The 16,524-nt window shown below is 48.0% G+C and overlaps 1 protein-coding gene across 2 annotated transcripts in view; it reads left to right on the top strand.

The window, feature by feature from the left end:
* Window positions 1-16,524, top strand: part of PAK1 (p21 (RAC1) activated kinase 1) — a 101,063-nt gene that overhangs the window by 74,461 nt on the left and 10,078 nt on the right. For both annotated transcript variants that reach the window (XM_083499710.1, XM_083499711.1), the window contains 5 exons: window positions 5,540-5,656; window positions 6,257-6,434; window positions 9,086-9,149; window positions 12,662-12,710; window positions 12,927-13,039. In XM_083499710.1, coding sequence (XP_083355836.1) covers window positions 5,540-5,656; window positions 6,257-6,434; window positions 9,086-9,149; window positions 12,662-12,710; window positions 12,927-13,039 — 521 coding nt within the window. The remainder of the gene's footprint in view (window positions 1-5,539; window positions 5,657-6,256; window positions 6,435-9,085; window positions 9,150-12,661; window positions 12,711-12,926; window positions 13,040-16,524) is intronic.

Raw genomic sequence — 16,524 nt, forward strand, 5'->3', positions numbered from 1 at the left:
CCGTGTCCGCTTCTCTGGAGCAGCAGAAAACAACCTTTCTCCCTCCTCTATGTGACATCCTTTTATATCTTTGAACATGGCTATCATATCACCCCTTAACCTCCTCTTCTCCAGGCTAAACATGCCCAGCTCCCTTAATTATTAATTTAATTGAGAATCATAGACTTGTAGAGTGGGAAGGGACCCTGAGGATTATCTAGTCCAACCCCAAGCAATGCAGGAATATGCAGCTGAATTGTAGCGGCGCGAGAGGAGTAGGGGGTCCGCGAAGGACTTTCAGCACCCTTAACAAACTTCAGTTCCCAGGATGCTTTTGGAAGGGGGCAAGCCATGAATGTTTACAGCGCTGAGATACTGCTTTAAACATTTAGTGCCGGTGAATCCTTAGACCGAGCTGCTATACGGACCGCTTCTCTTATTCATTGCTCAGTGGAGATTTGAAACCTGAATCTCACCTGCACAACAAATGGGGGGGGGGGAGAGTGTTGTTGTCCCCAGGTCCTACTTGTGGCCATCGTGAGAGAAGGATTCTGGTCTAACTGGGCCTTTGGACTGATCCAACAAGGCCTTCCTTATTTCTTAATAAGTGTTAGTGCCTCCAGCAGCTGGACGGCAGGCAGAAACTCCACAGGTCAATAAAGCACTGAGCTTCCAGGCAGGGGCACGCTTCACCTGTGGAATTTTGGCCTGTTTTCAGCCGCTGTGAATGACAGCAGCTCAGGAGGTTTGCTTTCCCTTTTAAAAAGTTCAGGTGAGGCCTAAGGGCAGAGGGGATGGGAAATGAATCTGACGTCAGGGAGAACCGGCAGGGCTGGAAAAACTGTTTTGCAAATTGGGAAGGTGATCTAGTTTTGCTACTGTGGTGGTTGTTCTGTTCTTGCCGGAAGAAAGGAAAAAAACCACACACACACACACACACACACACACACACACACACGAGTTGAAATCGAAAACAAGCGCAGGAAAAATAGTAGGCATGATGTAATTGCATTAAAACCATCTCTTCCAAAGAACGAATAAAACTAGACATCTGTATTTAACACCTACACATTCATCTAGCTTTCTCACTTTGGAGAGATCGTGCTCATTTTTCTTTTGCCAAAGATATTGTTGTGGACTCTCCTTCCGCGGAGCTTTTTAAGCAGAGGTTGGATGGCCATCTGTCACCAGTTATTTAGTTGCGATTCCCACACTCCAGGAGGTTGGAATAGATCATGGGTAGGCAAACTAAGGCCTGGGGGCTGGATCTGGCCCAATCCGGCCCAATCGCCCAATCTCAATCCGTCCCACAGACGGGCCAGGAATCAGCGTGTTTTTACATGAGTAGAATGTGTCCTTTTATTTAAAATGCATCTCTGGGCTATTTGTGGGGCATAGGAATTCGTTCATCCCCCCCAAAAAAATATATAGTCCGGCCCCCCACAAGGTCTGAGGGACAGTGGACTGGCCCCCTGCTGAAAAGGTTTGCTGACCCCTGGATTAGATGAACCTCAGGGTCCCTTCCGACTCTACAATTCCATGATTCTACAATATCCTGCAAGGCAGCAGAGATATAGGATCAAAGCCCTCCTTAAAAATGTGGGTTTATCAGGGACTGAGGGAAGTTTTAACTTCTCCCTGTCTTCCCCAAGTGTTCCAGAAATGAGTTTTCTGCAGGAGCAGGGAGGTGCGAGAAGTTGCCCAGACACTTTCTGCCACCTTCAAAACTCTTTTCAAGACTTCAGTAGAGGCGACATCTTTCCACCTGGCCCATCTACAAGAATAAGCGTTTTATTGTTGTTTAGTTGTTTAGTCGTGTCCGACTCTTCATGACCCCATGGACCACAGCACGCCAGGCACTCCTGTCCTCCACTGCCTCTCGCAGTTGGGTCAAACTCATGCTGGTAGCTTCGAGAACACTGTCCAACCATCTCGTCCTCTGTCGTCCCCTTCTCCTTGTGCCCTCCATCTTTCCCAACATCAGGGTCTTTTCCAGGGAGTCTTCTCTTCTCATGAGGTGGCCAAAGTCTTGGAGCCTCAGCTTCAGGATCTGTCCTTCCAGTGAGCACTCAGGGCTGATTTCCTTAAGGATGGAGAGGTTTGATCTTCTTGCCGTCCATGGGACTCTCAAGAGTCTCCCCCAGCTCCATAATTCAGAAGCATCAATTCTTCGGCAATGGAAGTGGTCCAACTCTCACTTCCATACATCACTACTGGGATGCGTTTTATTTGTCAGGTACAAAAGGCATGTGGCGTTCTTATTACCGAGCAGGTGAGACAGCAGTGCTTCGCGAACAAAAGAAGTCCGGGGAGAGCGAGCGAGAAAGTGCCCAGCGAGTGTTTTGATAACCAGAGCAATCAAAGCAGTTGGCGTGGGCCGTCGGCCAAAGTGTCCTTCGTTAGCATGGCAAGAGCACGTTGCTGTGCCAACGAACTGCCTTTGATGTCGTCTGGTGGTTTTTCTAAAGAGCGAGTCTGGGGGAAATCGCTTCGCTCTCAAGCGCGGCGGTGGCAAACGGTCTCTTCCCTCCCCTCGCCCCCTGCGCTTCTGTTTTAAAAATAAATGGCTGTTTATAAATTATAATAACCACCTGAAGTTAGGGAAAAGTTAAGCCTTTTGGAAGTATGGGTCTGATTACAAAACATTGCAAATGGTTGCCTTTTCTTTGAATATTTTAATTGGCCGACGTGTCTCTTTCTTTGTTGTTGTTGTTGTTGATTAGTCGTTTAGTCATGTCTGACTTTTCGTGACCCCATGGACCAGAGCACGCCAGGCACTCCTGTCCTCCACTGCCTCCCGCAGTTTGGTCAAACTCATGCTGGTAGCTTCGAGAAAACTGTCCAACCATCTCGTCCTCTGTCGTCCCCTTCTCCTTGTGCCCTCCATCTTTCCCAGCACCAGGGTCTTTTCCAGGGAATCTTCTCTTCTCATGAGGTGGCCAAAGTATTGGAGCCTCAGCTTCAGGATCTGTCCTTCCAGTGAGCACTCCGGGCTGATTTCCTTCAGAATGGAGAGGTTTGATCTTCTTGCAGTCCATGGGACTCTCAAGAGTCTCCTCCAGCACCATAATTCAAAAGCATGTCTCTTTCTTTAATATGCCCAATTTATACCCTTATCCATACATGCAGTTTCACGAGCTGCCAAAAGTCATTCCTTGTGGAAAAATCTGGAGATTGTGGATTCTCCTTCCTTGAAGGTTTTTAAGCAGAGGTTGGGTGGCCATCTGTCATGGTTGCTTTAGTCGAAATTCCTGCACTGCAGTGGGGTTGGACTAGATGACCCTCAGGGTCCCTTCCCAATCCACAGTTCTGTGATTCTTTATAGAAGACACAGATACTGTCCCTTTTTTCCAAGACCACCTTTGCTGCCACCAAAATATTAAGCGTGAGTATCTTCTTTGCTCAGTCCATTCTAGGTGACGGCCTCTTTTAAGATAATTCTTGAATCACCCATGCTTAGATTCATATGAGTTACCTGAAAGATTTCTGTGTCGCATTCCACCAAGGCACCTTGAGCTTTGACCACCTGATAGGATAGGATAGGATGGGATAGGGACGCGGGTGGCGCTGTGGTCTAAACCACTGAGCCTCTTGGGCTTGCTGATCAGAAGATTTGGCAGTTCTCTAACCCAGCTCCTGCCAACCTAGCAGTTCGAAAGCACACCAGTTCCAGTAGATAAATAGGTACCAATGTGGCAGGAAGGTAAACGGCGTTTCCGTGAGCTCTGGTTTCTGTCACGGTGTCCCGTTGCGCCAGAAGTGGTTTAGTCCTGCTGGCCACATGACCGGGAAAGCTGTCTGCGGACAAACACCGGCTCCCTCGGCCTGAAAGCGAGATGAGCGCCATAACCCCATAGTCATGTTTGGCTGGACTTCACTATCCAGGGGTCCTTTACCTTTTTACCTTATAGGATGCAGATCTGCAACATTAGCACTCTACTTTCCTACCATCTACGTGTGGGTGGGCAAACTGCAGCTGTGCAGCACAATGCGCCGTCTCTCAAACCCAGACCCCTTTCAATGGACCATCCTGTTCTCTTGTCAACTATGCTGATAATGCTTCCGGCTTGCTTGCTTGCCTCTGTGGATCTCTGACTTCTGCCTGCCTGGAATGCAGCCAGCTGTACGAAATGACATCCATAGTCCCGCCCATGTTTTCCCTCTGGCCCCGCCCACCATTGGCATGCGGCCCCCGGAAGGCTTCTCAATAGAGAATGTGGCTCTTGGGCTCAGGAACGTCCCCCACCCATGATCTAGTAAATTGACCTGAAATACATTAGCTTTTGTGACATCGTCGGTAGAGCCCAGTTCTCTTAATCTCAGGGTTGTGGGTTCGAATCCCACGTTGGGCAAAAGATTCCTACATTGCAGGGGGTTAGACTAGATGACCCTCATGTTCCCTTCCAATTCTACGATTCTAAACATTACTTCCTTCAAGATCCGCAGTCTCCCCCCACCTCCTTTCTTTTTTTTAAAGTGTCTTCTTTTTAGGAGGAAGAAAGAAAACAGGCCGGCTGAAGTTTGCCAGCAGGAGAAAAACAGATTAGGAGGAAAGTTTGGCTTTCCTTGGCAAAACAGTTGTCCTTATCATGCAGTTTGTACGTCAGTTTTGCCAGTTCCGCATAGTCCATCAATTTCTCCTGCCACTGTTCTTTTGTTGGGGTTTCTTCATTCTTCCATTCTTGTGCTATTAAGACTGTTGTCGCATACATAAATATGTTCTTGATTTTCCTTGGCAGGTCTTTTCCTACAATCCCTAACCCAAAATGCTTCTTTTTTTTCTTTTTTTTTACAAATGTTAATTTAAACATTTTCTTCAACTCATGGCCTGCTATACATTCCCATCCAGATACACTAAACCCACAACTTACACATAGGTTTTGGGGACCATGCCTGCAGCGAAAATTGCGTCTAATCCAAACACATTAGATTGAACGGTGGGTGGGCTTGCCAAAGTCTTTTCCCCCCAAATGCCCGTCCCTTTTATAATATTCTTAAATTTGTTTTGCCAAGTGTGTGAAACTCAAGGCGCACAAGTTACCGTATTTTTTGCTCCATAGGGCGCACCGGACCATAGGGCGCACCTAGTTTTTAGAGGGGGAAATCAAGAAAAAAAAATCTTACTCCCCCCCCCAGCCCCAAAGAGCAGCGTACAGGCTGCGCACAACCTCTCCCCACTGGAGGGGTTGCGTGCGGCCATGGCACAAGCCAAGACAGCGAGTGGAGACCCTTCTGTTCCTCCTCCGGCTTCCAGGCGGGTGCGTGGCTGAAGCCTTTGGAGCGCAGTGGGACCTCGCGCTGCGCTCCAAAGGCTTCGGGTTCCTTTGGCTGAAGCCAGGAGAGTCTTGCTCTCCCGGCTTCAGCTAAAGGAACCTGAAGCCTGAGGAGCGCAGCAGAAGGAGCCTGCATTCGCTCCATAGGACGCACACACATTTCCCCTTAATTTTTGGAGGGGGAAAAGTGCGTCCTATAGAGCGAAAAATACGGTAAATGTGCGTGAATTGAGAGCTTGCTGTGGTTTCATTTCCCTGCCTCCTAAGCGCCTCTCCTTTCCATGCAGAATGTGAAGGCGGTATCTGAGACCCCCGCCGTCCCCCCTGTGTCGGAGGACGAAGATGATGAAGACGATGCTGCCCCTCCCCCGGTCATCGCTCCCCGGCCCGAGCACACGAAGTCCGTAAGTCGAAGTCTCAAAGCGTCTGAGCACCTTCGGAGAATTGATTCGGGTGTCTTCTGCCCCGCAAATATAATGTTGTCTGGTGAAGGGCAGGCCCCTATCCATTGCATGAACGTAACCATGATAATAAAAAATTATTATTAGATAAATTATGAGTAGGGATTTGAACTCTGCCCAATACCATCCCTGAGGCCCTGCTTCACTGCTTAAAAGTGCAGAATTATGTTATTCAGTCGTTGGCTAGCCAGATGCCTCAAACTTGGGTCTCCGGCTGTTTTTGGACTACGATTCCCATCGTCCCTGACCACTGGTCCTGCTAGCTAGGGATGATGGGAGCTGTAGTCCAACAACGGCTGGAAACCCAAGTTTGAGAAACCCTAGAGCAGGCTTTCTCAACCAGGCTTTCTCAACGTGTGCTGCTCTGGTTCGCCAGAAGCGGCTTGGTCCTGCTGGCCACATGACCTGGAAGCTGTATGCCAGCTCCCTCGGCCAATAAAGCGAGATGAGCGCCGCAACCCCAGAGTCGGCCACGACTGGACCTAATGGTCAGGGGTCCCTTTACCTTTATTTACATATATATTCTACCTCCCCTCCCTGCAGATATACACCCGGTCGGTGATCGAACCCCTTCCTCCAGCCCCGACCCGAGACGTGGCCACCTCTCCGATCCCATCGCCTTCCGAAAACAGCACGACCCCTCCAGACACGTTGGCGAGGAGTACGGAGAAGCAGAAAAAGAAACCCAAAATGACAGACGAGGAAATCTTGGAGAAATTAAGTACGTCTTCTCACTGCTGGGTTTTTCAAATGGGACCTCAGGGAAATGGATATATTTCAGGTCACCTCACACTGTGAGGTTGTCGCCACTTCACAACTGCACTCTTCTCTCTCAATCTCTGTCACACACACACACACACACACACACACATTCTCCCCAGGCTCCACCTTGTGCAAAATTTAGCGCTTTCACGACACCGAAGAGATGTTTTCGTTCTTCAAAAACCCCCAGCTTTCTGAATCCTCTCACAGTGGTGTCAGCTGGTGGGTTCAGCTTCTTCAAAGGAGGAGAGATGCTCTCTCTCTGTGTGTGTTTCTGTGTTAGGTGTGAATGTCAGAGCTACCCTAGAAACTCCTTTCAGTTTCAAAACCCTGGGATGTGTGAGGCTGTATTCTAGCCTTGCTGGGGAATGCAAAAACATTTTGAACGCAAGAGCGGCCCTGTTGGATGGGAACAAAGCCATCCTGTTTTCCAAAAGTGGCGAACCGGACGCTTCGAGAAAGCATTCTGGTCGTGTGTGAATGCAACAGCCTTCTCATTGCTGCCTGTCCTCTGACCCACACCCCACTCCTTGAAGCTATATATTTTGGAAAGCATGCTATGGCCCAACGTGGGCATTCTGTTTAGCCTGCTGGTAGACCTGTCCTTCACGCGACATTCCCTCTATTTCAGATGTCTGGACAGTGAGTGCTGTTCCTTATGACGCCAAAATGCATTCATGCCCATGCGCAAGAGGGAAGTACAGTGGAACCATGGTTCTCAAACTTAATCCGTTCCGGAAGTCTGTTCCAAAACCAAAGCGTTCCAAAACCAAGGCACGTTTTCCCATAGAAAGTAATGCAGAATGGATTAATCCGTTCCAGACTTTCAAAAAAGACCCCTAAAACAGCAACTGAACATGAATTTTAAGCGGGTGGCGCTGTGGGTTAAACCACAGAGCCTAGGACTTGCCAAACAGAAGGACGGCGGTTCGAATCCCTGCGACAGGGTGAGCTCCTATTTCTCAGTCCCTGCTCCTGCCCACCTAGCAGTTCGAAAGCACGCCAAAGTGCAAGTAGATAAATAGGTACCGCTCCGGCAGGAAGGTAAACGGTGTTTCCGTGCGCTGCTGTGGTTCACCAGAAGCGGCTTAGTCATGCTGGCCACATGACCTGGAAGCTGTACACCGGCTCCCTCGGCCAATAAAGCAAGATGAGTGCAACAACCCCAGAGTCGGCTATGACTGGACCTAATGGTCAGGGGTTTAACATGAATTTCATTATTGAACGAGACCATTGATCCATAAAATGAAAGCAATAAACAATGTACTGCGGTCACACATTCAATCAATCAGTAGCTGAACTGGGTTCCACACAGTCACAAAAACAAAAAAGATCCTCAAAAACACAAAATAAATAGCAAAAACAGACAGACCTTAGCGTAACACTCAAAACGGAAGTGTGGCACTCAAATCGGAAGCGTAACACTCAAAACGGAGCACGTTCGGCTTCTGAAAAATGTCCGCAAATCAGAACACTTAGAGTTTGCAGTGTTTGGGTTGCGAGTTGTTTGAGTACCAAGGCCTTTGAGAACCAAGGTACCACTGTATTTGCAGACTTTGACGAAGCCTAGGGTCAGTAAGGTAATCAACAACCTTTAGAGCGTCCCCCACCAAAAACAGCCCACAGAGGACTTGCTCGGTATCGCAGAATTGTAGAGTCGCAAGGGCCATCTCTTCCATCTGTGAAATATATCTTATAATTTCTGTTCATATGTCTTAGTTGTAGTGGATTGGGATCAGCATGGGACTCATATAGAACTTATATACCCTGTATATAATGCATATTTGTGTTAGAATTCCTGCTCCACGATTGCAGTCATGGGATTTTTGCCTATCACATGACGTGGTATATTTTGACTCCACAAAGTGGGAAGTGATGGAGACAGGATGTTTCTGTTGCTGTGTTCCGTGAAGTGGGACTATTGTCCTTTGTTCTTTTTCTCTTTGCTGTCTGATGCTAGAGAGAGAGAGAGGGAGCCATGTTGCAGTGCTCCGTGTGTGTTTATGTGTAAATAAAGTAGATTAGCCAAAATGCTGAGTTGCTGAGGTCTGTCATGCAAGCTGCGAAAACTCTGCGAATCCCTAAGCGTGCCGGTGTCGATTGGCATCGGTCGCTGGGATGTTCGGGCAGAAGAAAGCTTTTGAAGCTCCTGAACGATTGACCAGGAGGGAGGGAACATGTCAGTCGGGCATGTGTCTCTGCCAGGGTCCTACTCGAGTGTAGGACGAGCTCCTGAAAATTTGATGCAGGCACCCTGAAGGCATCTCATATAAAGGACAAAAGCAGCAAAACACCACAGTGGTTAATGTATCAGCTGACAGCTAAAGCAATATTCCTGAATACCTGGGAACTTTAAATCACAAGACAACAGAAATGGTTATGCCCAGTGCCTAAGAGGTAACAGAGATGGCACCAGGTGAACGTGTCCTTAGTTTATCTGCTTAGCAAAGCTAATTGCATTCCCAGGGGTCTGAGGTCTTGCAAGGAGCTCTGATCAGCTCAGATTCTGTCATGCTTGCTTTTAAATTTGTTTGTTCAGGAGAGCTGAGCGGCCTTCCAAAGCTCTTTCATTTTATCCTAATTTTTCTTTTCCTTCTTTTTTTTTGGAAGGAGGTATTGTGAGTGTGGGTGACCCCAAGAAGAAATATACAAGTTTTGAGAAGATCGGGCAAGGGTTAGTATATGGTCTCTGGCTTCCTTCACCTCTTTTGCCTTCAGCATGAAATGAGCATGGATCTGGAATTTCTCAAAATGCATTTTATCCTTTGCTAGAGCATAGCGACCAGTTGTGATGGCGTATTACTGAATCCCAATTGTGACTTATTAAAATTTAAAAATCCCTGGGCTGTTTCCCAGTTTGATTAGGTGTGACGAGATGACTCTACAGTTCTATAAAATCATAGGATTGTAGCTCTGGAAGGGACCCCTAAGGTCATCCAGTCCAACCCCCTGCAGTGCAGGAATCTTTCCCCCCCAATGTAGGTTTCGAACCCACAACCCTGAGATTAAGTGTCTCACGCTCTCCAGCTGCTGAGCTGTGAAAAAGCAGTCATAGCTGATTTGATTGACTCAAATCCACACACATCTTCCAGTAGAAAACAGCAGTTTTAAAGAAACCAAAGCAAATACCGTATTTTCCCGTCTATAAGACGCCCCCATGTATAAGATGCCCCCTATTTTGTGGGGACTCCGATTTAAGAAAATGTGGGGAGATACTATCTGTGTATAAGACGAGCCCAGATTTTGAACATTAGTTTAGAGCAGGGGTCAGCAAACTTTTTCAGGAGGGGGCCGGTCCACTGTCCCTCAGACCTTGTGGGGGGCTGGACCCACCGCCTCCCGAAAGCACCCCGCCTCCCGAAAGGCCCCCCCGCATATGCCACTCACGCCGCAGCTGCTGACGCTGCCTCGTCTTCGGCAGTGTCGGCATCCTCTGTCTCTGCGGGGCACAGAGCCCTTGCCGTTGGCCTGGGCGGCGGAGGCAGCCTCCATGCTGCTCCCGCTTCCTTCCTGCTCTGCTGCTTCCTCCCACTTGGCCACCTTAGCGGGAAGGAAGAGGCGGTGCCCAGAGGTGTCCTGCTTCCTGCAGCCAATCAGAAGCTGTGCCACGTCGTGGAAGTCAGTCTCCGCACGGCGAGGCCTCTGCACCGCGCCTGTTTACCTATGGGGGCTTGGTGAAGAGGTTGACTCACGGTCCGAGCTGTGAAAATCTTCAGCCGAGGCGAGCGTTTGCCTTGATGTCACGTGAAATGAGCTGGCAAGCATTTGCAGAGAGCAGTTCAGAGAAAGTCAAGCTTAAGCATGTTAAAATTAGCTGAATGTTTGCCTCTAAGACAGTGAGGATGAAAAGGTGCGCACAATATTCCTTTTGTGTGTGTGTGCGCGCACAAACGCTCTTGACTCTCACAGCTATTGTGTTCACCTTCTCTATGGTCTATTCTGGGGCTGCTAACTTTCCCTCCCAGCATGATCCCAACCCATTAGTGATGGTCGTGAGACCAGAATGATGTCATGGCGCCATACAACCAATTGCCTCTTGCTGTGCAGTCATGCCGCCAAATAGAAACAAAGCCTCAGTGAAAAATCCAAGAATTCTGAAGCTCTGCTGGAATGACTAACCTTGGCTTCCTCCTACTGACTACCAAGCTTTTGCTTACCTAAGTTGCTTGCAGGCCACTTAACTTGAGCTATTCTTTTTCCAAACTCTCCTCTATCTGTGGTTGTTTTTAGCTGAGTTTGGCTTGTAACAGGCTAACTTCCCCTGAAGGCCTATAGCTTAGTTGCAGAATATCTGCTTTATGCACAGAAAGTCCCTGGTACAACCCCCTATAGCATCTCCAGATAGGACCATTCCCCGCTTGCAACCTTAGAGAGCCACTGCCAGTCCGTGCAGACAGTGCTAAGGTGTTGTGGTTGTTTAGTCGTTTAGTCGTGTCCGACTCTTTGTGACCCCCTGGACCAGAGCACGCCAGGCACTCCTGTCTTCCACTGCCTCCCGCAGTTTGGTCAAACTCATGCTGGTAGCTTCGAGAACACTGTCCAACCATCTCGTCCTCTGTCGTCCCCTTCTCCTTGTGCCCTCCATCTTTCCCAACATCAGGGTCTTTTCCAGGGAGTCTTCTCTTCTCATGAGGTGGCCAAAGTCTTGGAGCCTCAGCTTCAGGATCTGTCCTTCCAGTGAGCACTCTGGGCTGATTTCATTAAGAATGGATCGATTTGATCTTCTTGCATCTCAAGAGTCTCCTCCAACACCATAATTCAAAGCTATGGTTTTCCCAGTAGTGATGTATGGAAGTGAGAGCTGGACCATAAAGAAGGCTGATCGCTGAAGAATTGATGCTTTTGAATTATGGTGCTGGAGGAGACTCTTGAGAGTCCCGTGGACTGCAAGAAGATCAAACCTCTCTATTCTTAAGGAAATCAACCCTGAGTGCTCACTGGAAGGACAGATCCTGAAGCTGAGGCTCCAATACTTTGGCCACCTCATGAGAAGAGAAGACTCCCTGGAAAAGACCCTGATGTTGGGAAAGATGGAGGGCACAAGGAGAAGGGGACGACAGAGGACAAGATGGTTGGACAGTATTCTCAAAGCTGCTAAAATGAATTTGACCAAACTGCGGGAGGCAGTGGAAGACAGGAGTGTTTGGCGTGCTCTGGTCCATGGGGTCACAAAGAGTCGGACACGACAAACAACAACAAAAAGTCCACGATCGGTCAGAGAATAATGTATGGAGGCAGGATCCAGTGGAAGAAAGGGAGATCTTTATTTTTAGGTTCCAGCAGAGACACACACACCCCTTGCAAGGAGGTGAAGCCAAAGAACAAAGTGCACAGGAACCTTTAATTATTTTAGGTGTTGCCCAACCCCTTGGCTAAAGACCACCCAAAAAGCACCGTTTATACATCACAGAAAGAGGCAGCTTCTCTCCTGTCTGTCAAGGTGACCTGATAATGTTTTAACGATTGCATTACCTGGGTTGCCTGGCCATTCTTTTGAGACAGTAAGTAGGTCACACAGGCCTTACCCTATTCATACAGAAAATATGCCCTTAAGACAGGATTTGTATGATTTGTAAGTGAAAAGAACTAAGGGGAAAGGTTTCTCAAAGATATTTCCTTCTGCAAAGGAAATATTTGGGGTCATGAAGAATCAAGATGGCTTCAGGATTGCTTTCCTGTACTATTTCAGATATGGGACATGGGTGGCGCTGTGGGTAAAACCTCAGTGCCTAGGACTTGCTGATCGTAAGGTCGGCGGTTTGAATCCCCGCGGTGGGGTGAGCTCCCATCATTCGGTCCCAGCTCCTGCCCACCTAGCAGTTCGAAAGCACCCCTAAGTGCAAGTAGATAAATAGGTACCGCTTTCTAGCGGGAAGGTAAATGGCGTTTCCGTGTGCTGCGCTGGTGCTGGCTCGCTAGAGCAGCTTCGTCACGCTGGCCACATGAACCGGAAGTGTCTTCGGACGGCGCCGGCTCCCGGCCTCTTGAGAGAGATGAGCGCGCAACCCTAGAGTCGGTCGCGACTGGCCCGTACAGGCAGGGGTACCTTTACCTTTACCTTTACTATTTCAGATGTGGAATTTATATACTTGTGTATACGTGTGTTTTACCTTGTGCATTTATGAACATTTATTTATTGAACATTTACAATAAAAGCATGCCTTAACGGGTTGTCCTTCCTTTCAGAGCTTCAGGGACAGTTTACACGGCGATCGATGTAGCTACAGGACAGGAGGTAAGTGTTATGGGGATACTGGAGCTGTTTCACTAAATGAGAGGTGTTCTGGCTTTGATTTTGAGCCTCACTTCTCGACCCCTGCTCCCCAATTCGCTCCAATTCGGAATTGTGACAAAGGGCACAAGAGTTGGAAACTTAAATTAGACCCAGCTTCAGACAGCTAGAGACTTAATTGTAATTATTCCTCTTCCCTGTTCCCCGCCCTCATTTCAGGTTGCAATTAAGCAGATGAACTTGCAGCAACAGCCCAAGAAGGAGCTGATAATTAATGAAATTCTCGTCATGAGGGAAAACAAGAACCCCAACATTGTCAACTATCTGGACAGGTATTCACAGTTTTTTTCTAAGAGGGAAGGTCACGCGTACAAGATTCAGGGCAGATGAAAGAAATCACTTATTTATGAAGTGCATCGTTAAACTGTGGAACTCTCTGCCACAGGAAGCAGTGGTGGCTGCAGCTTGGGTGGCTTTAAAAGAGGATTGGACAAATTCAAGGAGGAGAGGGCTATTGATGGCCACTAGCTGTGATTGCTATGTTCTACACATAAGGCTGGAGGCAGTAATGTTTTTGAATGCCAGTTCCTGGAAACTGTAGGACGAGAGAAGGGCTCTTGTGCTCAGGCTTGGTTAGGGACAAAACCTGATTGGAATACAGTGGTACCTCGGGTTAATTACTTAATTCGTTACCGGAGGTCTGTTCTTAACCTGAAACTGTTCTTAACCTGAAGCACCACTTTAGCTAATGGGGCCTCCTGCTGCCGCTGTGCCGCCGGAGCACGATTTCTGTTCTCATCCTGAAGCAAAGTTCTTAACCTGAGGTACTATTTCTGGGTTAGCGGAGTCTGTAACCTGAAGCGTATGTAAGCTGAAGCGTATGTAACCTGAAGCATAGGAATTCAAGGGCATCCTGATCAAATTTGCAGATGACACCAAACTGGGAGGGGTGGCTAACACCCCAGAGGACAGGATCACACTTCAAAACGACCTTGACAGATTAGAGAACTGGGCAAAAACAAACAAGATGAATTTTAACAGGGAGAAATGTAAAGTATTGCACTTGGGCAAAAAAAATGAGAGGCACAAATACAAGATGGGTGACACCTGGCTTGAGAGCAGTACATGTGAAAAGGATCTAGGAGTCTTGGTTGACCACAAACTTGACATGAGCCAACAGTGTGACGCGGCAGCTAAAAAAGCCAATGCAATTCTGGGCCTCATCAATAGGAGTATAGCATCTAGATCAAGGGAAGTAATAGTGCCACTGTATTCTGCTCTGGTCAGACCTCACCTGGAGTACTGTGTCCAGTACTCGGTTAGGAATTCAGTGCCTGTCTTTGGCATCTGACTTCCATTTGGTGAATCTTGAGTGTCTAATAAAAAAAATAAAATAAAGCGAATTCCACAAGCCTCAAGTCTGCCTGCCTCTGCAACACTGAATCCCAACCACAAAAAGGCCTGAAGTTCATATCTGTATGCTTTGCACATATCCAAGTCCCCCCCCCCCCAAATTTTAGTTTTTGTATATCATATCTGTTGATGCCTCCTTCTAGTGTGTGGATGATGCAGTTTTGGCCGCATAAAGAGCCTCAGAGAATGTCTGCTGTTACTATGCAAGTTACATGCACTAAAAAAAAAAGGGGGGGGGAGACGATTTACTTGGAGAACAATGGCGTCCCTGATTAACATTCTCTTGAGCAAGAAATGTACACATCTCATGTTGGCCCAAACTGTCTTTTAAAATTAAACCACAGTTCATAAGTTGAGAGGAGCATTTTTTTAGCAGCTTCTGAAGACCAGTGGTTTCCCCACAAAATGTGTGTCTTATTTTCCCCACCAGTAGTTTCACCAGCTCCTAAGTAGGATAGTAGCTTTGCGCAATAACAAAGGATAATCTCTTCAGGAGACGGGAAGATCTTCTTAACTTGATGCAGCCTCCAACTTTAGTGGACTTTGATTAAGAACATAAGAGCCCGTTGGATCAGGCCTGACTGTTAATGGGGAGGGAACAAAAAACTTTGGAGGTAGACTGGAGTATGGCAGAAGGGGGCATGGCTGGCTGACTAGCTGGCTGGAACAGGAGTGGCCACGTTTAGACATTTTTGGAATAGGGTAATATAGGGTAATAGCGGGTGGCGCTGTGGTCTAAACCACAGAGCCTAGGGCTTGCCGATCAGAAGGTCAGCGGTTCGAATCCTTGCAACGGGGTGAGCTCCCGTTGCTCAGTCCCTGCTCCTGCCCACTTAGCAGTTAGTTTGAAAGCAAGTAGATAAATAGGTACTGCTCCGGCGGTAAGGTAAACGGCGTTTCCGTGCGCTGCTCTGGTTTGCCAGAGGCTGCTTAGTCATGCTGGCCACATGACCCGGAAGCTGTCTGCGGACAAACGCCGGCTCCCTCAGCCTATAGAGCGAGATGAGCATGCAACCCCAGAGTCGTCCACGACTGGACCTAACGGTCAGGGGTCCCTTTAACTTTACCTTTTAATATTGAATGATAAAATTAAGTATGTGATTGGAGATTGTTCAGCGAACATGGCAATGGATCAATTAACCAATGTGAGCAATCCAATAAATAATATTAGAATCATAGAACTGTAGAGTTGGAAGAGACCACGATGGTCATCTCATTCAACCCCCTGCAATGCAGGGATCTTTTGCGCAAAGTGTGTCTTGAACTCACAACCCTGAGATTAAGAGTTGCACTCTGTACGAACTGAGCTATCCCAGCAACCTATTTAATCCCGTTCAAGCACTATGGACTTTAACACCGCAGAGGATCACGTTTGCAAAAATGTGGAAGAGTAGCCGAGGAAGAAAAGAATCAGTTGGAAGTCGTAACAGTAAGAAAGAAGCCCACGGGAACAGATGGCAGTTGTCAGGTTGACAATAATCTGGTTTTTTTAGAAAGGGGAATTGGCGACCTCTTATAAAAACATTATTGAGAAGCTGGTGACCATACGGTCCTAAGACATTGGATGCTGTGAGTTCAGGTCAGAAGGGGGAGCATCATCTTCCTGCTAGCTTCTATACCTGCTGCTTTTGGCTCGTTTTCTTTCCTCCGGGGAGGAGAAGTGGCTGCTGCTCTGAGCGCTTCGCTTCCTCCTTTCCCAGCGGGGCAGAAGTTGCAGTGGGGCCAGCTGAGCTGCCTTTGCCAGAAACATGTTTGTGCTGAGATTTTCCGGACTGAAAAAGTCCCCTGCTGCGGCCGTCCCCGAAGCAGCCGTCACAGATGCCCTTAGCTGTCACAGTTCTCCGGCAGCCCAGTCCCTGTTCATTCATTCAAAGCCATTTTAGCCTATTCTGAAAAACAGCACTGAGTTGTTTTGGTGGGGAGGAGGACAGAAACACCAGGATATTTTTGTTAAGAGATGGGGGCACCTGTGAAAATTCATGGGTGGAAATGAAAGGTGGGGAAATTAACCTCGAAACATCGGAAAGGGGCATATACCAAGTCAGACTGCTGGTCCATCTAGTGCAGCATTGCATACACTGGCTGGCAGCATCAGGATTTCAGACAGGGAAGACCCCTGGCCGCAGCTGGAGATGCAAGGGTTTGAACCAGGCACCTTCTGCATGCAGGTCTAGTGCCTCCACCACTGAACTTATGGCCATCTCTAGCACACACTGCTGCTAGAAGGGTCCTTTAGGTTGGGGAAGAGCTATAGCTCAGTGGTAGAGCATCTGTTTTCCCCATAGAAGGTCACAGGTTCAATTCCTGGCATCGGCAGGTAGGGATGGAACCATCCCCTGTCTAAAATCCCAGAGGACCACTGCTGGGCAGTGTAGACAAATTGGATGAAGACAGAACAATGGCC

This window comes from Podarcis liolepis, assembly GCF_965112155.1.
Source record: "Podarcis liolepis genome assembly, chromosome: 4".
NCBI classification, from domain to species: Eukaryota; Metazoa; Chordata; class Lepidosauria; order Squamata; family Lacertidae; genus Podarcis; species Podarcis liolepis.